The 18,320-nt window shown below is 42.7% G+C and overlaps 1 protein-coding gene and 1 long non-coding RNA gene across 2 annotated transcripts in view; both read right to left on the bottom strand.

Moving 5' to 3' along the window:
* Nucleotides 1-649: 649 nt before the first annotated feature.
* On the bottom strand, nucleotides 650-6,637 carry LOC143775196 (uncharacterized). Its single transcript, XR_013215592.1, has 3 exons — nucleotides 3,135-6,637; nucleotides 1,883-2,836; nucleotides 650-1,494 (listed from the first exon to the last, which is right to left on the bottom strand). It is a non-coding gene; the product is annotated as an uncharacterized LOC143775196 (long non-coding RNA).
* Nucleotides 6,638-11,566: 4,929 nt separating this feature from the next.
* CDS2 (CDP-diacylglycerol synthase 2) overlaps nucleotides 11,567-18,320 on the bottom strand; it is a 57,032-nt gene continuing 50,278 nt past the window's right edge. Inside the window, exons 11-13 of the mRNA XM_077263043.1 lie at nucleotides 15,362-15,481; nucleotides 14,024-14,127; nucleotides 11,567-12,163 (exon numbers count right to left, since the gene is read on the bottom strand). Coding sequence (XP_077119158.1) covers nucleotides 12,034-12,163; nucleotides 14,024-14,127; nucleotides 15,362-15,481 — 354 coding nt within the window. The 3' untranslated portion in view covers nucleotides 11,567-12,033. The remainder of the gene's footprint in view (nucleotides 12,164-14,023; nucleotides 14,128-15,361; nucleotides 15,482-18,320) is intronic.

Genomic DNA, 18,320 nt, shown 5'->3' with positions numbered 1-18,320 from the left:
CAGCATCCTACACAGAGAAGAAAAGGTACACACCCTCTCCCCCCAGTGAAAACTATCTAAGAACACACTTGGACTTAACTAAAGTTAACTCATTAGCTGCTAAATACTTTGATTGCCAAAATCTCCACAAAGGTACAGTTAACTAATAAAAAAATAAAAGTTCTATTCCACTCTGCAGCCACTATTACATTGGATGTTCAGTTCAACATGAAAAATTTGGAGGTCTTCTTTAGTTTGCTGCATCTTCTCAGTGGCATGCGTCTCCATGCGTCAGTGGCTGGAGTGATATTTCTGGTGCAGAAAATGCCAGCACTTATGATAAATTTGATAGGTGGACGTAGCTACTCTCAGTCTCTTCCCCAGCTCCACCCATTTTGGCGGAGACGCTTCAAACTGGCTTGAAAATGTCAAAAGTCAGTTATTAAAAAAAAATAAAAAATTTCTAGGCAAAATACTTTGGATAATTACACAGACATCACTTTAAAGACAATGAGGGCGATTCACCCAATAGTTGAGCATTTATCCATAACTATATCATCATTGTGTCATCTAAACGTTTTGCATTCTCACAAGGAACATACCAAAATATTCCATGTCATCGTGAACCCAGGGTAGAAAAGGAAACAAAAACAGCTTATTGGCTACAAAATACTTTTGTTGTAGACATTTATTTTTTTCAGTTGCATAAGAATATAAATAGAATAAACATACATTATATTCACATAGGAACATTAAGTTCAAAGAAGAAACACCTCGTATTGCTAAACACTAGGAGGCTGCACGGAGAGAGGTCGGCACCGCAAGAGAATACAAGTCTAGAATACGCTTCTAAGTGTGTCCTACAGGCCGTTCCCTGTATGTCTGACATCAATGCCAAGGTCAGCTCTGCTCTTTATACAGAGACAGATACTCGGACTCTGCTGGTCAAAGAATTTTATGTGGAATTCCTCATAATGTGACTTACAGCAATCTGTAGACCACCCCAACAGATGACCTCCTCAAGGAGTAGTCCAATTCTTCAATCCAGCTGCTAAACCACAATATGTCCATGATGGGATCATCAATGGGTTGTACTTAGAACTCCCTTGGACTCATGACTTAACCAGATCGTTTTAACTTGCGGTGTTAGATTTATTCACATATTTTATAGAATTTTTAAAAGGGATCCCATAAAATCTGGGCATCTCTACTCTACTTCTTAGACAGTTAAGCTTGTGAGAGCTATTGCTCCAATAAATGATCCAGGGGAGCACAAAACAAGAGGCAAGAAGAAGTACCCTACCAAGCCAATTTTTTTATCCCCATGGATCAGACACTGAGAAGTTGTTATGGTTGGACAATTTCTTTAAGTAATTTTTTTTTTAGATCACATAAGTGATTAAATGGGTTTTCTAGGCTGAAAAGTCGTCAGTCAATGTTAGGGCTTACTCATACATCGATACTTGGCAATGCATCAGTGTTTATTTGCCAAAACCAGGAGTGGAACTTAAGGTACTGTCACACTCAGCGACGCTGCAGTGATATAGACAACGAGCCGATCGCTGCAGCGTCGCTGTTTAGATCGCTGTAGAGACGTCAAACACAGCAGCTCCAGAACGATGCAGGAGCGATCCAGTGACGTAACGGTGACTCATTTATCGTTCTCACAGGTCGTTAGCTCCATGTAAAACATTGCTGGCATCGTTGCTTTTGCTGTCAAACACGACGATACACGCCAACCTGACGACCAAATAAAGTTCTGGCCTTCTAGCTCCGACCAGCGATATCACAGCGGGATCCAGATCGCTGCTGCGTGTCAAACACAACGAGATCGCTATCCAGGACGCTGCAACGTCACGGATCGTTGTCATTCTCGTTGTAAAGTTGCTGAGTGTGACGGTACCTTAAAACTATAATTGAAAGACTGACACCTGTTCAGTGTTTTGGAGACACTGCTGGTTTTGGAATGCAAATGCTGATAAAAAAAAATAAAAAATACTGGTGTGTGACTAGAGCCTTATACCGAGAGAAGCAGGTGAGATTCTTGTCGGCACCTGACAAGTTATCCAGGTTGCACACATGCGGCCACGTGACTGCCCATATGTCCTGCACATGCAGGGAAACCTTGACAGGGTGCACTGAACATTGCTGAATCGTGACTTTCTGTAGTCACATGGAGCGACTGAAGATTTTTCAGCCTGGAAAACCCATTTAACTTTTATAAAAGTCTCTTCCCGATTCCTACGAGTCAGGTGGGTGGAGATCACTTCTTCTGACCTCTTAATGGTTGCGGCTTCAGATGTCATAGCACTGTACCAAGGACCAGCTCCCTTTACACCACACTACCATAGAGCCTACCAGCCATTGCAATTTTTACAACCAATCAAATGCCCTTATGGACCATTTCTTCCCATTTTGTATGGCCTGTTAAATATACAAGGACTATATTAGTGCCTTTTAGGTACCAGCAACACACAAGCTGAAGCTGCTGCATGAAGCAGGTATATACAGCATCTACTTCACCACTTTGGCCAATAGTAATAGTAACACAGATCTCTGCCTGGTAACAGAAGATACAAGATCTCTGGGCCTGTGATACGGCCCCACAGCAGTTAGAATAAAAAAAAAACTATCAAATTAGATGACTGATCAGTATGTGCTTTCTGCTTAGTTTCAGGATTAGTAGAATCTTAAACAAAAAAAAAAAAACACCAAAAGTTACTTAAATTTAAAAAAATATATATAGTAAATGCAAAAAATATCTACAAAACACATTTATGGGACAACACTTGACAGACAGTACAACTCTCCCCACATCTTTTTCTATATATATCACCATTAATAAAACTGTTTAAGTCTACGTTCACATTTGCGGTCTGCGCCGCAGCGTCGGGCGCCGCATGCGCCCCTATATTTAACATGGGGGCGCATGGACATGCGTCGCACTTGCGTTTTGCGCCGCATGCGTCACTGCGGCGCACGCGTCCGGGCGCAGAGGACGCAGCAAGTTGCATTTTAGCTGCGTCCAAAATCAATCAAAAAAAGGACGCATGCGGCGCAAAACGCAGCGTTGTGCATGCGTTTTGCTGCGTTTTTGTTTGCGTTGTGCGTTGCGTCGCCGACGCTGCGGCGCACAACGCAAATGTGAACGTAGCCTTAGAAGGGAATTTGTGAGTGGGACACATCTACTAGGTGCTGAGCAGGGGCGGAAACCTAACGGGTGTGCCATGCAAATAGTGAAAATTACATCCAATCCACAAGGGGCCAGGCCAAGCAATATAGAATACCCTGCGGACTGGTCAACATAGGACATACCAGATTATAGGAATCCTCTCTTTTTCACACCAAAGGATACTTATTCTTTTACAACAACATATGGAAATAGAAGCCCTGAATTAATAGACAAATAACCATTAGATGTCAATGGCCAGTATACAAATGTGTTTATATCTTTTTTTTTTAATTTAAGGTTAAACATTGCTTTTTAGCCAAAATTGGGAGTTATTCTAAAATAAAACTGAAGCCAACGTTGCACCTCTACTTACTTTAGGGGTTAGCTAACAAAAAATATGTAACCCAAGTTTAACATTGGCCCTACAATAAATAGGCAGTACTGCTATAAATCAGGGGAACATGGCATGACCGGTAAGTCTCCTTACGCCGGCTTGAAACTCTCCATAAAGAGACACGTTCCCGCTAAGACCCCTGTCAGAGGTTTCTCACCCACCTAAAACAATTTCCTGTTTTCTGATGAAGAGCTTGAAGAATTGGCTCCAGTGTATTTAAGTTACTTGTAGAGGTAAAATTCTCTAGTGACATATAAAAGTCTAAATGTTCCCTGCACCTGGAAAATACCATCATAGCAGCAAAACTATATGACCTGGTCATCATAAAATACTGTTATGTTACGTCTATTCACAGTCGTAATGGAATCATCAGCGATCAATATGACGATACACATGTGAAGGTAGAAGAGCGACCACATGACATGAGTGTGAAGCCAACGTTCTACAGGCGTAGGAACAACATATTCAAGGCAACAACTAAGCCGTATATGTAGCTTGCAATACCTGTGCAAGTCTGTGAGGGGGGCACTTAGTCGTCAGTAGACCCCATGTCCCAACCAATCAACTCAAGGCAAAATTTTTGGGGCACCATGAACGTAAAAACTTTACATTTCATTTAAGCAATTATCTGCTGGCTATATACATCACATTTTTGTTATGATCCCATTGTTGGTGGGATGTAAATTCTCCATCAACTCGGACATCTACAGGTGAGTCAAGTAAGGATCCAATTGTTGATATGTTACCTGTCCAAACGCCTTGGTAATGAGCAGAGCCAGGTGGACTAAAGGCCACTTTTCCTTTACATTTTATCCCATTATGTGCTGATCCAAACTAAATGTTTATGTAGAAGTCATGGCAATAGCCATCTAATATATACGTGCACATAACTGAACTGGACAGATCCTATAGCAACTGCGTATTTTACCATCCGCCATGTAAACTGAAGCCGAAGAAACTTAATCAGCACAAATACAAGGAAATCAGACTGAAATGCAATGAGAACATAAAAGAATGCAAGCAATCCAGGAAAAACAAAACCAGGACAAAACCTGAAAAACAACATAGTGGTTCTCCTACAGAACATACCATAGTGGTATTACATATACAGTACAAGAAGCAAAGTTCTAACATCAGCTTCACCTTGGATTAGGTATTTCACAAACAATGTCTTTGTACGATGAATAAATTTAAAATGATAAATGTCCGAAAAAAATATCAAGTGATCAAAAAATATCAGACGATCGTAGGTCATTACCTGGATTATCGCAGGTTGTGCTGCATATAGTGTTAATCCATTGCCAACACGGCCATGTTCACATTATATTGCATTACAGCCTCATTCGTCAACACCATCAGATATGACCGGAGTAATGGTGCAGTATGCAGAGTTATTCTTCCCATCACTCCGACTGAAACAACCTGGGAATCATGACGGATCCCCTATAAAAAGTCTACGGGGTCTTTAGGACACCACTGGTATTGACCACATGTGACACTCCTTATAGACAAAAGCCATACTGCAAAACATCCCCCCCCCCCCCCCCCAAAAAAAAAAATAAAAAAAATTATAGCACAAAAGTTTAAATAGTTTGCGAGTATAGGTGTGAATACCTCTGTACATATGGAACCATTGGAACATGGCACAAGAGGTTTCTCATTAATCCAGTGTATGAAATCAGAGACAAATGGAGGTAAAGCGAGACTGCTTACACTTGTAACTTGGGAGGTTGTGCTTTGGCCTCACGCATGTGCCCCCATATAACGCGTTTCTAGATGTAGCTGACAGACCACCCCATGCTACTGATTATCCAGGAGGACAAATTCTAATAGGCAGACCTGAAGGAAACCCGGCACCCTATGATTACACTATGGGGGCACCAATAATCATCTAGATGCTCAAGCTTCTTAATGACAGCCATAGAAAAATATATTTTGGTGGTCACAAGGGGGTTAAGCCAGTTTCACATTAGCGTTTTTTTGCGCAGCGTAGACCTGCGTACAGAGCCGCATGCGTCTTGTGTACCTATCTTTAACATTGTGTACGCAGGGACATGCATTGGCATCAGTTTGTATACGGATGCGTCACTGTGCGTCATTTCGCAGTGTCCAGCGAACGCAACATGTTGCTTTTTTTTTTTGAGGCGTCAAATATGCACAGGCATACGCATGCGGTTGAGAGCGTATAAACAACGCATTACTATCTATGAGAACGCATTGGTACGCAAAGACATGCGCACACATGCTTTCAATGCGCTTGCGTACTTCGGACTGCGCATGTCCAGGAACTGACTGAGACACGCCCTCCTGGAAATATCGAACGCATGCGCATAAACAACGCAAACGCATACAAAACGCATAGACACAGCATTTTTTTTTGCGTCATGCAGATGATACGCTGTGAACAGAATCGCTAATGTGAACTTAGCCTTAGACATCATTGATATGGCTAAATTTGTGATCAATGTTTCCAACATATATTTCTCAAAAATCCTTTTTAAAACAGACAACTGCTCCTATTTACTTATGATCTCATCGGTTTGACTTTTGGTAAAAAATATATGAATAAAATACTGACCATGAATACTGGCAATTGAACGAACCTGGAAACCAGTGTGTGCTGGAGAGAATCTCAGGAAATACACAACTCAATGGTAAGTGTCCAAGTCATCTTGGAAATATCAATGTGTCAATCCTACAATCTTATTGACCAATTGCTACCTCTTTGAGCACCACCCCCTTTAGTCAAAAGGCTGCCATTCCTTAGCACTAGAGTATAGATTAAAGGGGTCCCTGATATAATTCAAACCGCAGCCTGTACTAGTCACGTCACTATGGTCTGCAGACTAAAGATATGCCGCTCCCGAGACCAGAGTGTCAACTGACAAGAGCCGTCACACACACCTCAGTCAGCGACCGGGAGCACGGCTGCGATATGTGAAGAAATAGGTTATAACTCCCGTTGTGCTCAGCGATGAGATCTCCAGCTTCATTCTCCTCCTCTGTCAGTCTGACATAGCAGTGCATAGACTGACTGTGCCCAACCGGAAAACAAGCTAACATCGAGGAGGATGAAGCTGGAGCTAACCCCCATTGTGCTCAGTGAGGAATAGATATATTTCTTCACATATTGCAGCCGTGCTCCCGGCTGCTGACTGAGGTGTGTGTGACGGTTCTGGTCAGTTGACACTCTGGTCTCGGAGACAGAGGTCTTGGGAAGAGTCAGTCTGCAGCCCGTACTGACAAGCGACTAAGGATGGGATACAGTTTGAATTATATCAGAGATGCAGTTTTATCTCACTGTCGAAGACCCCTTTAAATGACAGTATAGCAATAGTATTTTCTGTTCAGCATTACAGTCACAAGTCACAACCCACAATATGCATCTTTAACCCAAACGAACAGCATCAGAGTCATTTATGAGACCAAAAGCTTGGGTCACGACTATACAGTCATGGGAATTGACCCGAAGAATAACTAGGTAAAAAGTAAATTTTCTTTATAGGGCTGGCAGAATAAAATTGGAGGCAAAACATACTAAAATGCCCTCACAGGTTATCTAATTTTATATAATAGGCATAAATCAATATTTCACAATGAAATGCACAGAATAAAATACTCTAACATTACTACCGTAGTAACAAAACCCAATACATACATAACACAGTCCTCCATTAAAATAAAGTAAATCCAGGAAATATGGTTAGAACTTCCTGTTCTTGATTTAAGACCAGTTCTCCATAAATGGAACTTTCTGCTCTGGTCTGCTAAAGTTCCCATAACTAAATATCTGGTGGTGGTGTGTATGAAAGAAAGCAGCCATTTTTTATTTCCACACAAGCCCTCAGCAGGCCATAGCTTGATTTTCCTGGGAATATTGCACGTTTAACCACAAGATAAATTTGGACGATGGCGCCAGACAAGCAGAGGAGACACCTAGCAGTCTATAACCAAAACAGAGCAGCCAAAGAATATGTGGGTTATCCACTTTATGTACCTTGCTAAGCAGGCCATAGACATGTAGGTAGCCCCTCACATTTTTTTCCCGCCAATTTTGCCTTTCACGGTGCATAAAACTGTTGTATTCCAAATTGGCATTTACCACAGGGGGAAGCTGCAGGCGACATTACACTACGCCCCTTCATATATGATCGCAATGTGTCAGAGGGAACCAAGAGTTGGATTCAACAACCGTAAGAGGGCACAACGATGGGTTTATCCCCTTCATACAGAATCGGTCATCACTCCTGACAGGTCTGTACTTTACAAGTCCCGCAATATAACATTTCTGGTGGAGCATTTTTCATTTTCCTTTATCTGGGATTTCCTACACATTGACACTGTCCAATCAGTGCTGACAGTAGCAGCTGTTTAAGGACACCCCACCGGTCACAAAAGGAAAACGCCCAGTTGTCAATTTCTTTAGAAATGTTCAGGAGGAACATAACAAAACAGAGTTATATGAAATGAGGAGCCAACGTTTTTATTTCATAGGAAATACAAGTATTTATTAGAGCAGACACGACGGGCGTGTGGCAGGACCGCCTTATATCACTGGTTAATATTAACCAGCTTTTCAGGATGCATGAAACCTTCAGAAATGTTGAGGACCACAACAATATTTTAAAGAGCCCGAAATAGAAAGCTATTAAATAAATGAGTCCTAGAAAGAAAAAAAATACTAAAAAACTACATAAATATGACGAACATTAATATGATTGTGAGAGTGGCGACTCTTAGCACGTTATGTCTGACCTGTCATAGAAAGTACGAAGCCAATATTGGGGGATGTATGGGGGCGCACTACCCGCCTACTGATATCCCATCTGTAGATATGGAGAAGATCCATAGAAATCTAGGTACATATCTATGTAAACAAACATGACATCCCTCATGACCACCAGGGTCTGAAAATCAGCATTCACAGTCCAAACTGTAGCAGAAGCAAAAGCAATACTACAGTACAATTATCAGTGACATTAATGAAAAGCTACAAAACAGCTCTAAACTTAAAGCATCACATTCCCATTAACACAGGGGATCATAATGCTGATAAGGTCCATAATGCTGTAAAGTTGAAGGTTTTAGCTAAATACACTTGAAGGCCAATATATATATCTCAATCCTAAATACGTTTGACCCAATAATTCATATATCTCTGCAAATATATATGATTAATTTTGATTTAAGAGGGTTGTATGAGATGAAAACATATGGCTGCTTTCTTCCAGAAACAGTGCCACTCTTGTCCATGAGCTATGTCTGCTTTTGCAGCTCATCTCCATTCACTTATAGGTAATCTGTCACCCCCTTATATGTTGTAGCCTATTAATATGGGCATACAGGTTATAGAATGGCTAAAACAGTCATAGCTGCATGCCCATATCTGCGGTCTTGTTGTGGAGAAATCCTATTTTATTCGTTTATGGTAATACATTCTTCCAGCCTCTGGGGCATTAGGTGTCTGGAACAAAACTCAGCCTCCTGTCTTCATTAGTGTACCAGCCCCCTGCCATCAGCGTCATGGTGCCCTGTGATGTGTAGTGATGGCCCAGGAATCCCGCGCCTGTGCACTGCTATAGCGCGATTACACTTGACGTTTCCACCTTTCTATGGGAATTGGTTTCTTTCTTCTGTGCATGCGAGACACTTCCGCTCCAGTGACCTCCGGTCAGGTACTCTCCCCACTTACAGTGACTTCCTGCGCCTGTGCAGAAGAAGCAGCCAATGGCCATAGAAGGGTGGAAACGTCAAGTGTAAACACGCTATGGCAGGGCACAGGCGCGGGATTCCAGGGCCATCACTACTACTGATGGCAGGGGGCTGGTACGCTAATGAAGACCGGAGGCAGAGTTTTCTTTCGGGCACCGAACGCCACAGAGCCTGGAAGAACTCAATACTATAAACGAATAAAAGAGGATTTCTCCACAAGACCGCAGATATGGGCATACAGGTATGATTATTCTATCCATTCTAAAACCTGTATGCCCATATTAATAGGTCACATATGTCCAAGCGGGTTACGGATAACCGTTAAAAGGAATCTATAACCTGTATTTCATAAAGATACACTATACGCACACGCACGGTGATTTACACGAAGTAGTTTTCAGATATCAGCCGCTTTACATGTGGCCACACAGCAGTACACGCTCCTGTCCATGAACAAGAGTTGCGCTGTTCCTAAAAAGAATGCGGCAGCCATATATATATATATATATTTTTTTTTTTTCACTCTTCTACAACCCCATTAAATAAATATAAAAAAGGCTTAATCACAGATTAGGCTACACCTAATTAAAACCTGTGGTACATCTAGATAATTTCCCAATAAAAAGAAGTAAAAAGAACTGAACAAACAAAAACCTTAAAAAATGCAGGAAGAATGAAGTGCAGGTAATAAGTAAGGTATACAGAGGGAAGTCCGGGGAAAACTGATGAGAGCAGCCTTTGGGCGCAATCACCATATCATCCAGGACAAATGTAAACCCAGAGACAGCAGGACTGGGGAGGGGACAGGGGGGATACATTTCAAGATGAAGGCGAAAAATACTAATTCCATCTACCAGTCCTTCATAACAAAACACAAAATAATAAGACGGAACAAATCAGATGTAACAGTTATAAAACCCCTATAGATAAAGGCTCAAACAGTGCGAGCGGTGACAGTCACGACAGCATCTGTGCGGAGGATAAAACCAACAATACAGTGTGACCAACCGTTTCCTGTCTCTGGAGGCATTAAAGTGGTGCAAAGAAAAACACTTGTTCCTTAAAGAGGCGTTTAACCGTACGATGACTATCTCATTGATTTCTTCACGCGCCCTGCTGCTTTTACTAAATGCTGCTCCATCCATCCAGGCTCCCAGCTGTGCAATGCCCCCCATTATTATAGAGCAACCTTTCAGCAGATATGCATGCCACACTTATGGATTACAGATTACTGCCAGATCATAGGCGTTTACATGAAATGTTAGAAAACGGCATAAAAAGCAATTCCCTATGATGCTCGATACAGTTTTACCAGAATTTAAAGCTTAAAAAAAATCTAATAATTAATACACATTACAAACTAAGTCCAATTTCCCATTAGCGTGATATTGGTGAAAATTTGTACCCATGTTACGGCGGAAATTTCCAGTCAAACTGCGGGTGTAATGGACAAAACAAACCGTTTACTATAATAGATTACTATGATGGTCACAGTCATTAAACCTAACCTGGAACTTGCAGTCGTCTCAGATGTGCAGACTTGCACTTGTACCATCGTGCTCTACCTCTGGCACATACACAGTGCAGCGGGGTGATCTTGCCCTACCTTTAGGGGTGCAGCTCAGCCAAAGTGAGAATACCTCCTGTACTGTGCATGCAGAGAAAAAGCGCAGGCACAAGATTATGGCTGTGCTTGTGATGATGTTCCCTGTGTCCAACGATGTCAAAGCAGATAGAGTGGTAATAAGGAAGGTTACACAGGTCTGATATTCACGTTTCAGACTGGCCACGGCATAAACAAGGCTGCTGACTTTAGGTTAGGAGCCTATTGAGCGATTGTGCTCAGATAAGGTGTTCTCCTTGCATGCTCGTGTGCTATTCGAGTGACTTTGGCGTGCTCGACAAATATGTTCGAGTCCTCGCGGCTGCATGTCTTGCGACTGTTAGGTAATCCCTGCATGTGTTGCGTTTGTTGAAAAGCCACGAGACATGCCGCCGCGGTGTCTAACATTTTTTGAGCATGCCGAAGACACACTATTAGCACACGAGCATGCTCAGATAGTGCCTTGGCGACAGTCTGGATGTCGGGTCCCAGTGCAGACCATGAATGTTGAACATATGACACCGTCCTAAGGCATGAACATTGCGCCACGCCAGCATCTCAACTTCCTTGACTAGAAAGCAATTGGGATGTGGTGCATTAAGATATTGGGAAGTGCAGAAACAGAGATATCAGGCAGTGGAGAGGTTAATTTTGGGGGGCGCACAAACTTTGACAAGTTCTCTTCGAATTAAAATAAGAGTAAGAAAAGGTCTGAATCCTAATGTATTTGGTAAAAGCTGCAGGTACAGAGCAGCAAAATCAATTAGTCGGATGCCGCAAACTCCACTTTGTTTATTCTATTCTCTCGAGACTTCAGGAACGATTTCCATTTTTCTGCGCTCCACTTTCAAAAGCTTCCTCAATATCTCGCCTTGCGAGACGCCACATTCCCCCGACAACCCTTCTTGTAGGTAGAACTGGGTAAGAAATAGGCGTCGTCTTTAGAGAGCAAATGTAAACAGGATGTGAACAAACGGCAAAAAAAAAACAAAATAAAATACCAAAATCTCACACAAATGTTTACAAAAGGAGGGAGGGGCTTCTGGAACTTTCTCCGGCAGCAAAGGGGTTAATGAGTGCTCTCTGGGAACGGCTGGAACAGCAGTGTTGGACAGTGAACCCACATGCGCCAGGTAGAGGTGTATTTTTTGGTTGCCCGGACATACAGAGATCTTACACGCCCTCGCCGTTTCCCAGCATCCCCCTTTCCGTTAGGTGCGACTTCAGTGTGTTGAAGATGTGAATTTGTTGGTCGGGACGCAACGTTAGGAATTGCTGGATCAGTTTACTCGGGTTGGGTCCCCTGAAAAAGAAAGAGGAAAATTAGCTAATTGGGCAGCAGCAAAATGTAATAGTCGGCCCGGAGCGACGTCACGTGTGACTCATGCCGGGCCAAAGGGATCAAAGAGGCTCCGGGGCTTCTGGCCAGTAGGAGGCCGATCACTGGACTCCTTCCTGGCCGTCACAGACTACCGACATGGCCACTGGACCCAGATCCTGTGCATTGATTTGCTCATCTTCTGTAATAAATCATGATGAGCAAGTGCTCGCTACTCCAGTTTGACTAGAGTGCTCGTATATACTGAGCCACACTTACAAAAACATGGTCAACCAATCACAAAACAGCTTTCATTTGTCAAACAGCTCTGGTAAAATGAAAGCTGCGCTGTGATTGGTTGCTATTGGTAATTAAGATCACATTCTTTTACATAGTTTTGATAAATGAGGCTCAATGGAAGATATTTATCACGCTACTGTACATGTGCCGGAGATGTGGAGAGAACGGAGCCAAAAACTCCAGAAACCTGTGTGTAGGGACATCTGTGTGCTGTTAGACAAGAGGTGCGGCTTATTGGGAAAACGGGTGCAGTTTAATGTGTGACACAGTTACCAAACATGAAGTAATTTGAGACCAGTCTCTAGAGCGCTCACACAACGCCTCCACGCCATATTTATCCAATGTCGCACAATAATGAGAAATCTGACGCAAATTACGCCAGTGCAACTATTAAGCCCAGAGGATCACTAACGATGTTAGGTAAGATCCCGAGACCGAGCCAGCAAATGTACAGTTTTGCAAATTGTGACTTTTTATGCATGTTACAAATAGTTACATTTATTTTGCATTTGTTCCACGCTTTTAAAAAAAATATGATACCAGCAATTTTTACTATGACTTATGCAGAAGTCATAAATAGAATAAATCTGGATTAGGCATTTTTGACAATGAAGTGTTGCAATTTTCCCAAAAAATATGGTGAAAATGCAATTGTATATTGTCCGTCCGTGCGCCACCAAATTCAACAGAATTGTGACCCATATTTCTGGCGATCAGTAAGATAACTAAAAGGTGGTGTTAGCGTGCTTCTTGGTCGTCCCATTCTTTTGATGAAAGCAGCAGTCGCAGCGTCTCCTGTAATGTATGCTGCAGCTTGAGTGTCCTATGTGCTGTACATACAGCAGTCCCTGTGTCTCCTATGTGATGTATATACAGCAGTCCCTGTGTCTCCTATGTGCTGTACATACAGCAGTCCCTGTGTCTCCTATGTGATGTATATACAGCAGTCCCTGTGTCTCCTATGTGATGTATATACAGCAGTCCCTGTGTCTCCTATGTGCTGTACATACAGCAGTCCCTGTGTCTCCTATGTGATGTATATACAGCAGTCCCTGTGTCTCCTATGTGATGTATGTACAGCAGAGTCCCAGTCTATTCTATGCAATGTATTCAGCAGTTTTAGAGTCTCGTGTGTATGAGTGTGTGTGTGTGTGTGTGTGTGTGTGTGTGTGTGTGTGTGTGTGTGTGTGTGTGTGTGTGTGTGTGTGTGTGTCTCCTAGTACTTTGCACTTGTATGTAGACTGTATGGATAAATCTTTGGTGTGAACAGTGGAATAGTCACCTCCTTATAGGTCCAGGGTCTCATTTGATAAGAATGTTTGCCCTCACCCTCTCAGCATTCACATCTCTACCCTCGGCCAGTCCTTTACACGCACCCACACACAGACCTTGCTCCTAGTGAAGCTCATTAGTATTAGTCTGAAGTCTGTAATGTAGTTATAAGTAGTATTTATTTCATCAAGAACGTAAAGTTGATTTTATCAATAGGCAGATGGAGACCTGTGCGGCAGGGAGAGGACGGCAGCAACAACTTTTATAACTAACCTGATGAAGCTGGCGATATAAACGTTCACAAATGTGGCCATCAAATACTGACAGTCAAACCTATCCATGATCCCTCCGTGGCCGGGTATTGTGTTGGCAAAATCCTGCAAAATAAAAAAAACATATGTATGAAAAATAGCGGCAGCAAGAACCTTCTATTCTAGGAGATTCAATTATACTATTAATCTATTATCATCATTAGGATTGATGGGGGTCCAATCTCCGAGAGCCCACCACCACAAATGATTTAGTGCTGTGGCCCCTACACTGTTTTTTTTCTGCGCAGCACGGCTCACAGACACCCAGCTGGGAGCTGAAGCCCTGCCCATTTAAACAGGTAGACCCACTGCAGCCGAAAAGAGAAAGAACTGAACAGGGTGCTGTCCCCAGTCATTATTGGTGGGGTCCCAGAAATAATGATTCCCCTGCAATAATTAACAGGTTATTGCCAATATCTACTGATATCCTCTCTCCATAGAACAGGTTCAAGCAGTCAGACCACCATAGAATAAGAACGGGGCTCTGCAGAGGCATGTATTAGTGCGGAGGTGGGAATGCTCGACCCCTGCTCAATTCACTGTCTACAGGACTGCTACGAATAGCCAAGTGCTGGACTTCGCTTTCTCCAGCACTTTTATAGACAATGAATGGAATGGAGATTGAGCATGCCCACCTAAGCTGTATTCAATCCATGGCTCTACACGGCCTGGATCTCCACACTCACAACATCATTCTTAGTATTGCTCACGGTGTAACTCTCCTCTGAAGGGAAGAGGGGATAACGTACACCATCACTTACTCTTTAATACCCCTTTAAAGGGGTATTCCCATCTCCAAGATAAAATAATAATAATGATGATTATAATAATAATGATGATAATAATAATAAGTACAAATATTATTATTAATAAAAATAAAAGTAATACTAATAGTAGCAAATACCTCCAATTAGAAATGTAGTATAGTTCTTCTGATTCCCTCTGCCTCTTTCCTCATGTACAGGCATTGCAGGACCTTAGGTATCCATGGTTACCACTGATGAAGTGATCGCTAGCTAGTGGTCGTAGACTCGTAACCATGGATACTGCAATGCCACGCACATAGGGAAAGAAGCAGAGCAAATCAGAAGAACTATACTACATTTCTAATTGGAGCTATTTACTACTATTATTATTATTACAGCTGCTACATATTGGGATAGGATCTTGGAGATGGACATACCCTTTAAGTAAATAAACGTGGCACAGACTGGACTAAGATGACAACAGTCGTGTATTGCTCCCATGCAAACTCTCAAACGCTAGGACTTCAGGCTTCTACTGCCATCAGAATATTTACTTTGATCTTGAAAGCTCTCTTAAATCCGCTGGCAAAGAATCCTCCAAATGGGCCAATGAGGGACGCAAACGTGGAGAGGGCAATGCTGTGTATCTGGAAGGGGTACATCCAGACGGTCTTCTGCAGGAGGAGAGGAGAACATAATGAGACGTTACAGAATCCGGACATTCCCCCAGTACGTTACGGACGGTGTTCACACTGCTGCCAGTTCCCGTCCATTTCGATCAGTTTCTTTTTAATGACAAAAATATCGATGCATAAAAATAAAAATGGCACTGCCACAAGTGTGACCTGGTCTAATTAGCTTGGGTACCTCTTTCCTCCCTTCTATGGTTTCCGAACAACTTTTTCTGCCATCACGCACAATAAAATGATGATCTCAGAAAAACGCAGACTGCAGTCCCATGGAAGGTCACGGGGCCAAACTATTTTTTAAAGGAATGAGAACAATTTGGTTTTTAAAAACAATCCCTGTTTATGCCCAGTTCCTGCCACATGAGAAAACACGGCAATTTATGGCTGCATTTCTCTTACTTTACTTGGAAAGAGGCGAGAAAAAAGAAAATAACCTACAGCTTTTCTTTGGATATTTTAGCACAGCACTAAACTTGCAACTTTAAAAAGATCCGGAAAATAAGTTCAGGAAAACTATATTGTTAAATTATAATGTTCCGAGACATCTGCTGGACAATCTGATAACAAATTTTACATTAATTCTTAATTAGCTGGAATCTGGAACAGAAATTGTAAATATCTGATAATAACAGTGAAGAGATATCCGTTCCCCGTGTAGGAGGATTATACTGAAAGACGGAAGAGCTGGAATCCCCATTCTCTGCGGGATGTACAAAGCCAGCAACACATAAAAGATCAGGGCCGCACGTGTCATCTGAATTATGGCCACTAGATGTCATCGTCATAGTATTACAACCCTGTGCACACAAAGGGAAGAGCTCCATTTAATAAAATCACAATGTGCCCTGCAGCCTAGTGCAGCCTCTCTGCACTGTCACTGATTATTACTTTTCACCATCAGGTCACTTGTGTGTAAATACTAGTGATTTACACTACAGGAATATTACACAAGTCATAAGTGTTTTACAGTTTTTGATTTATCAGTAAGATCTCCTTACACATTACATTAAAATCTTTCGATTTATAATGCCATCGGTGGGCAGCCTCGTGACTCTCCCGACAGATGAGGTTTTGGTTAGAGAGGGAGTTAGCCTTATCAGATTTCCGATGGTCAATCCTTTTACTGCCACCAGAGGAGCCGGGCATAACTCTTGCAGACACAGGAGCGCTCGGCCAAGAGGACTGCTCCTGTGTATAAAGGAGAGAGCAGCCATCCATTGTACACAGGTGTGAGGGGGCATTTAGGATAGGTGACGAATACTAGTTGGATGCAAGTCCAAATCGTACCACATCGGATGGTGCCGCTGCTGGTTTATAGGACAGCACTGTACTTTCAGATAGCAGAAATGCCAGATATTGCTGAACAGTCCTAGTCACCAAAATGGCACAGAGCTTCAGACAATGAAGGGAGCCCTTCAGCATGATGATTGGTAGAGAGTTGCCCCCCCCCCCATCCCCCAACAGACTAGCCCTTTAAAGGGAATCTGTCAGTAGGTTTTTGCTACCTCATCTGAGAGCAGCATAATCTAGGAAGAGACATTCATTCCAGCATTGTGTCACTTAGTTTACTGGGTGCCGCCGTTCTGACACAGGCTAACCCCACCCACACCACAGCTAACCCCACCAGGCCCTGTATGTACTTTGTCCATAGGCAGTGAGCTGCTTCTCACAGGAGGGGACAGAGTTTGACAGGCATGCACTGCTGTAGCCAAGACAATTATCATAATCACCAGGTAATAAAACCTTCATTTTAAAAGGGTATATTAAAAAATAAAAATCAAAAAAATGCGCCCAAGCACTAACAGGCACGTAGTTGCTACTCACCTGCCTTTTGTGCATGGTGCCGTGCATTCCTGGAACAGACCGCTTTTGCCAGGGATTCAGAAGCTTTCGCTGACATGATCTCAGAGGCTTAGTTTCCGCTCTGTCGCCAGGGCAGGACTTCCAACATCATTCTGATTGACAGCAGGATTCACGCTGCCTAACTGGGGGAGCCGGCTGTCACTCAGAATGACATCAGAAGTCCCGCCCCATAGTGTCAGCAGAGACTGCTGAATCCCCGGCAGCAGCGGTCTGTGATCACTCTGTGACGGGGAAGAACGGTGCCGCGCACAACAGGCAGGTAAGCCGCAATTACCTGTTAGTGCTTAGGTGTGTGTATATATGTTGATTTATTTTTTATTTTTTCAAAGTCCCAAACACCCCCTTTAAGTAAAAACACCACACAGCTTGACATGTGACATTGTTGAAATCGGTGTTTTAACCCCTACCGCATGCTGTTCTCAGATTACATAGCCAAAAGCTGCTGACAGATTCCCTCTAAGTCAAATTGGTGTTAGAGTTTTCACTGCGGCGTGTACTTGTTCCCTCTGTGTGATGCTGAACAATCACAGGCAGGCGTCTCTAATATTCTAGCTATGCATATATAGAAAATTGGGTAACTTAATACCCTTCTGGCTGAATTAGAGTTGAAGATCTTGCTGCCAATGAAGCAATGGCCGGGGGACCACCACGGTGCAGGAAGACTACTGTACACAAGATGAGGTGCAAACAACAAAGGGTAGATTTAATGGGAGGCAAGGAATGAAGTGGGTGAGGAAGATGCAAACAGGGGTATGAAATGGCAAGAGTTACAAACTTTATCTTGTCCGTAAAATAGCACGGTGCTCCAGCTATTACAGACTCAAAATATGTCTCACAAGCAAATTTAAACAATAAACAAATAACGATGCTACTCTACTTATAACCTCCCTGGCCTTTACTAAGCAGGCCCCACGGCTGCCGTGTACTGACTACTGAAGCCTGCACTAGGCCCTAACAGGTG

Source organism: Ranitomeya variabilis, chromosome 5, assembly GCF_051348905.1.
Source record: "Ranitomeya variabilis isolate aRanVar5 chromosome 5, aRanVar5.hap1, whole genome shotgun sequence".
NCBI lineage: Eukaryota > Metazoa > Chordata > Amphibia > Anura > Dendrobatidae > Ranitomeya > Ranitomeya variabilis.
Note: the sequence above shows the minus strand (reverse complement) of the source record. Positions and strands in the feature narration are given on the sequence as shown.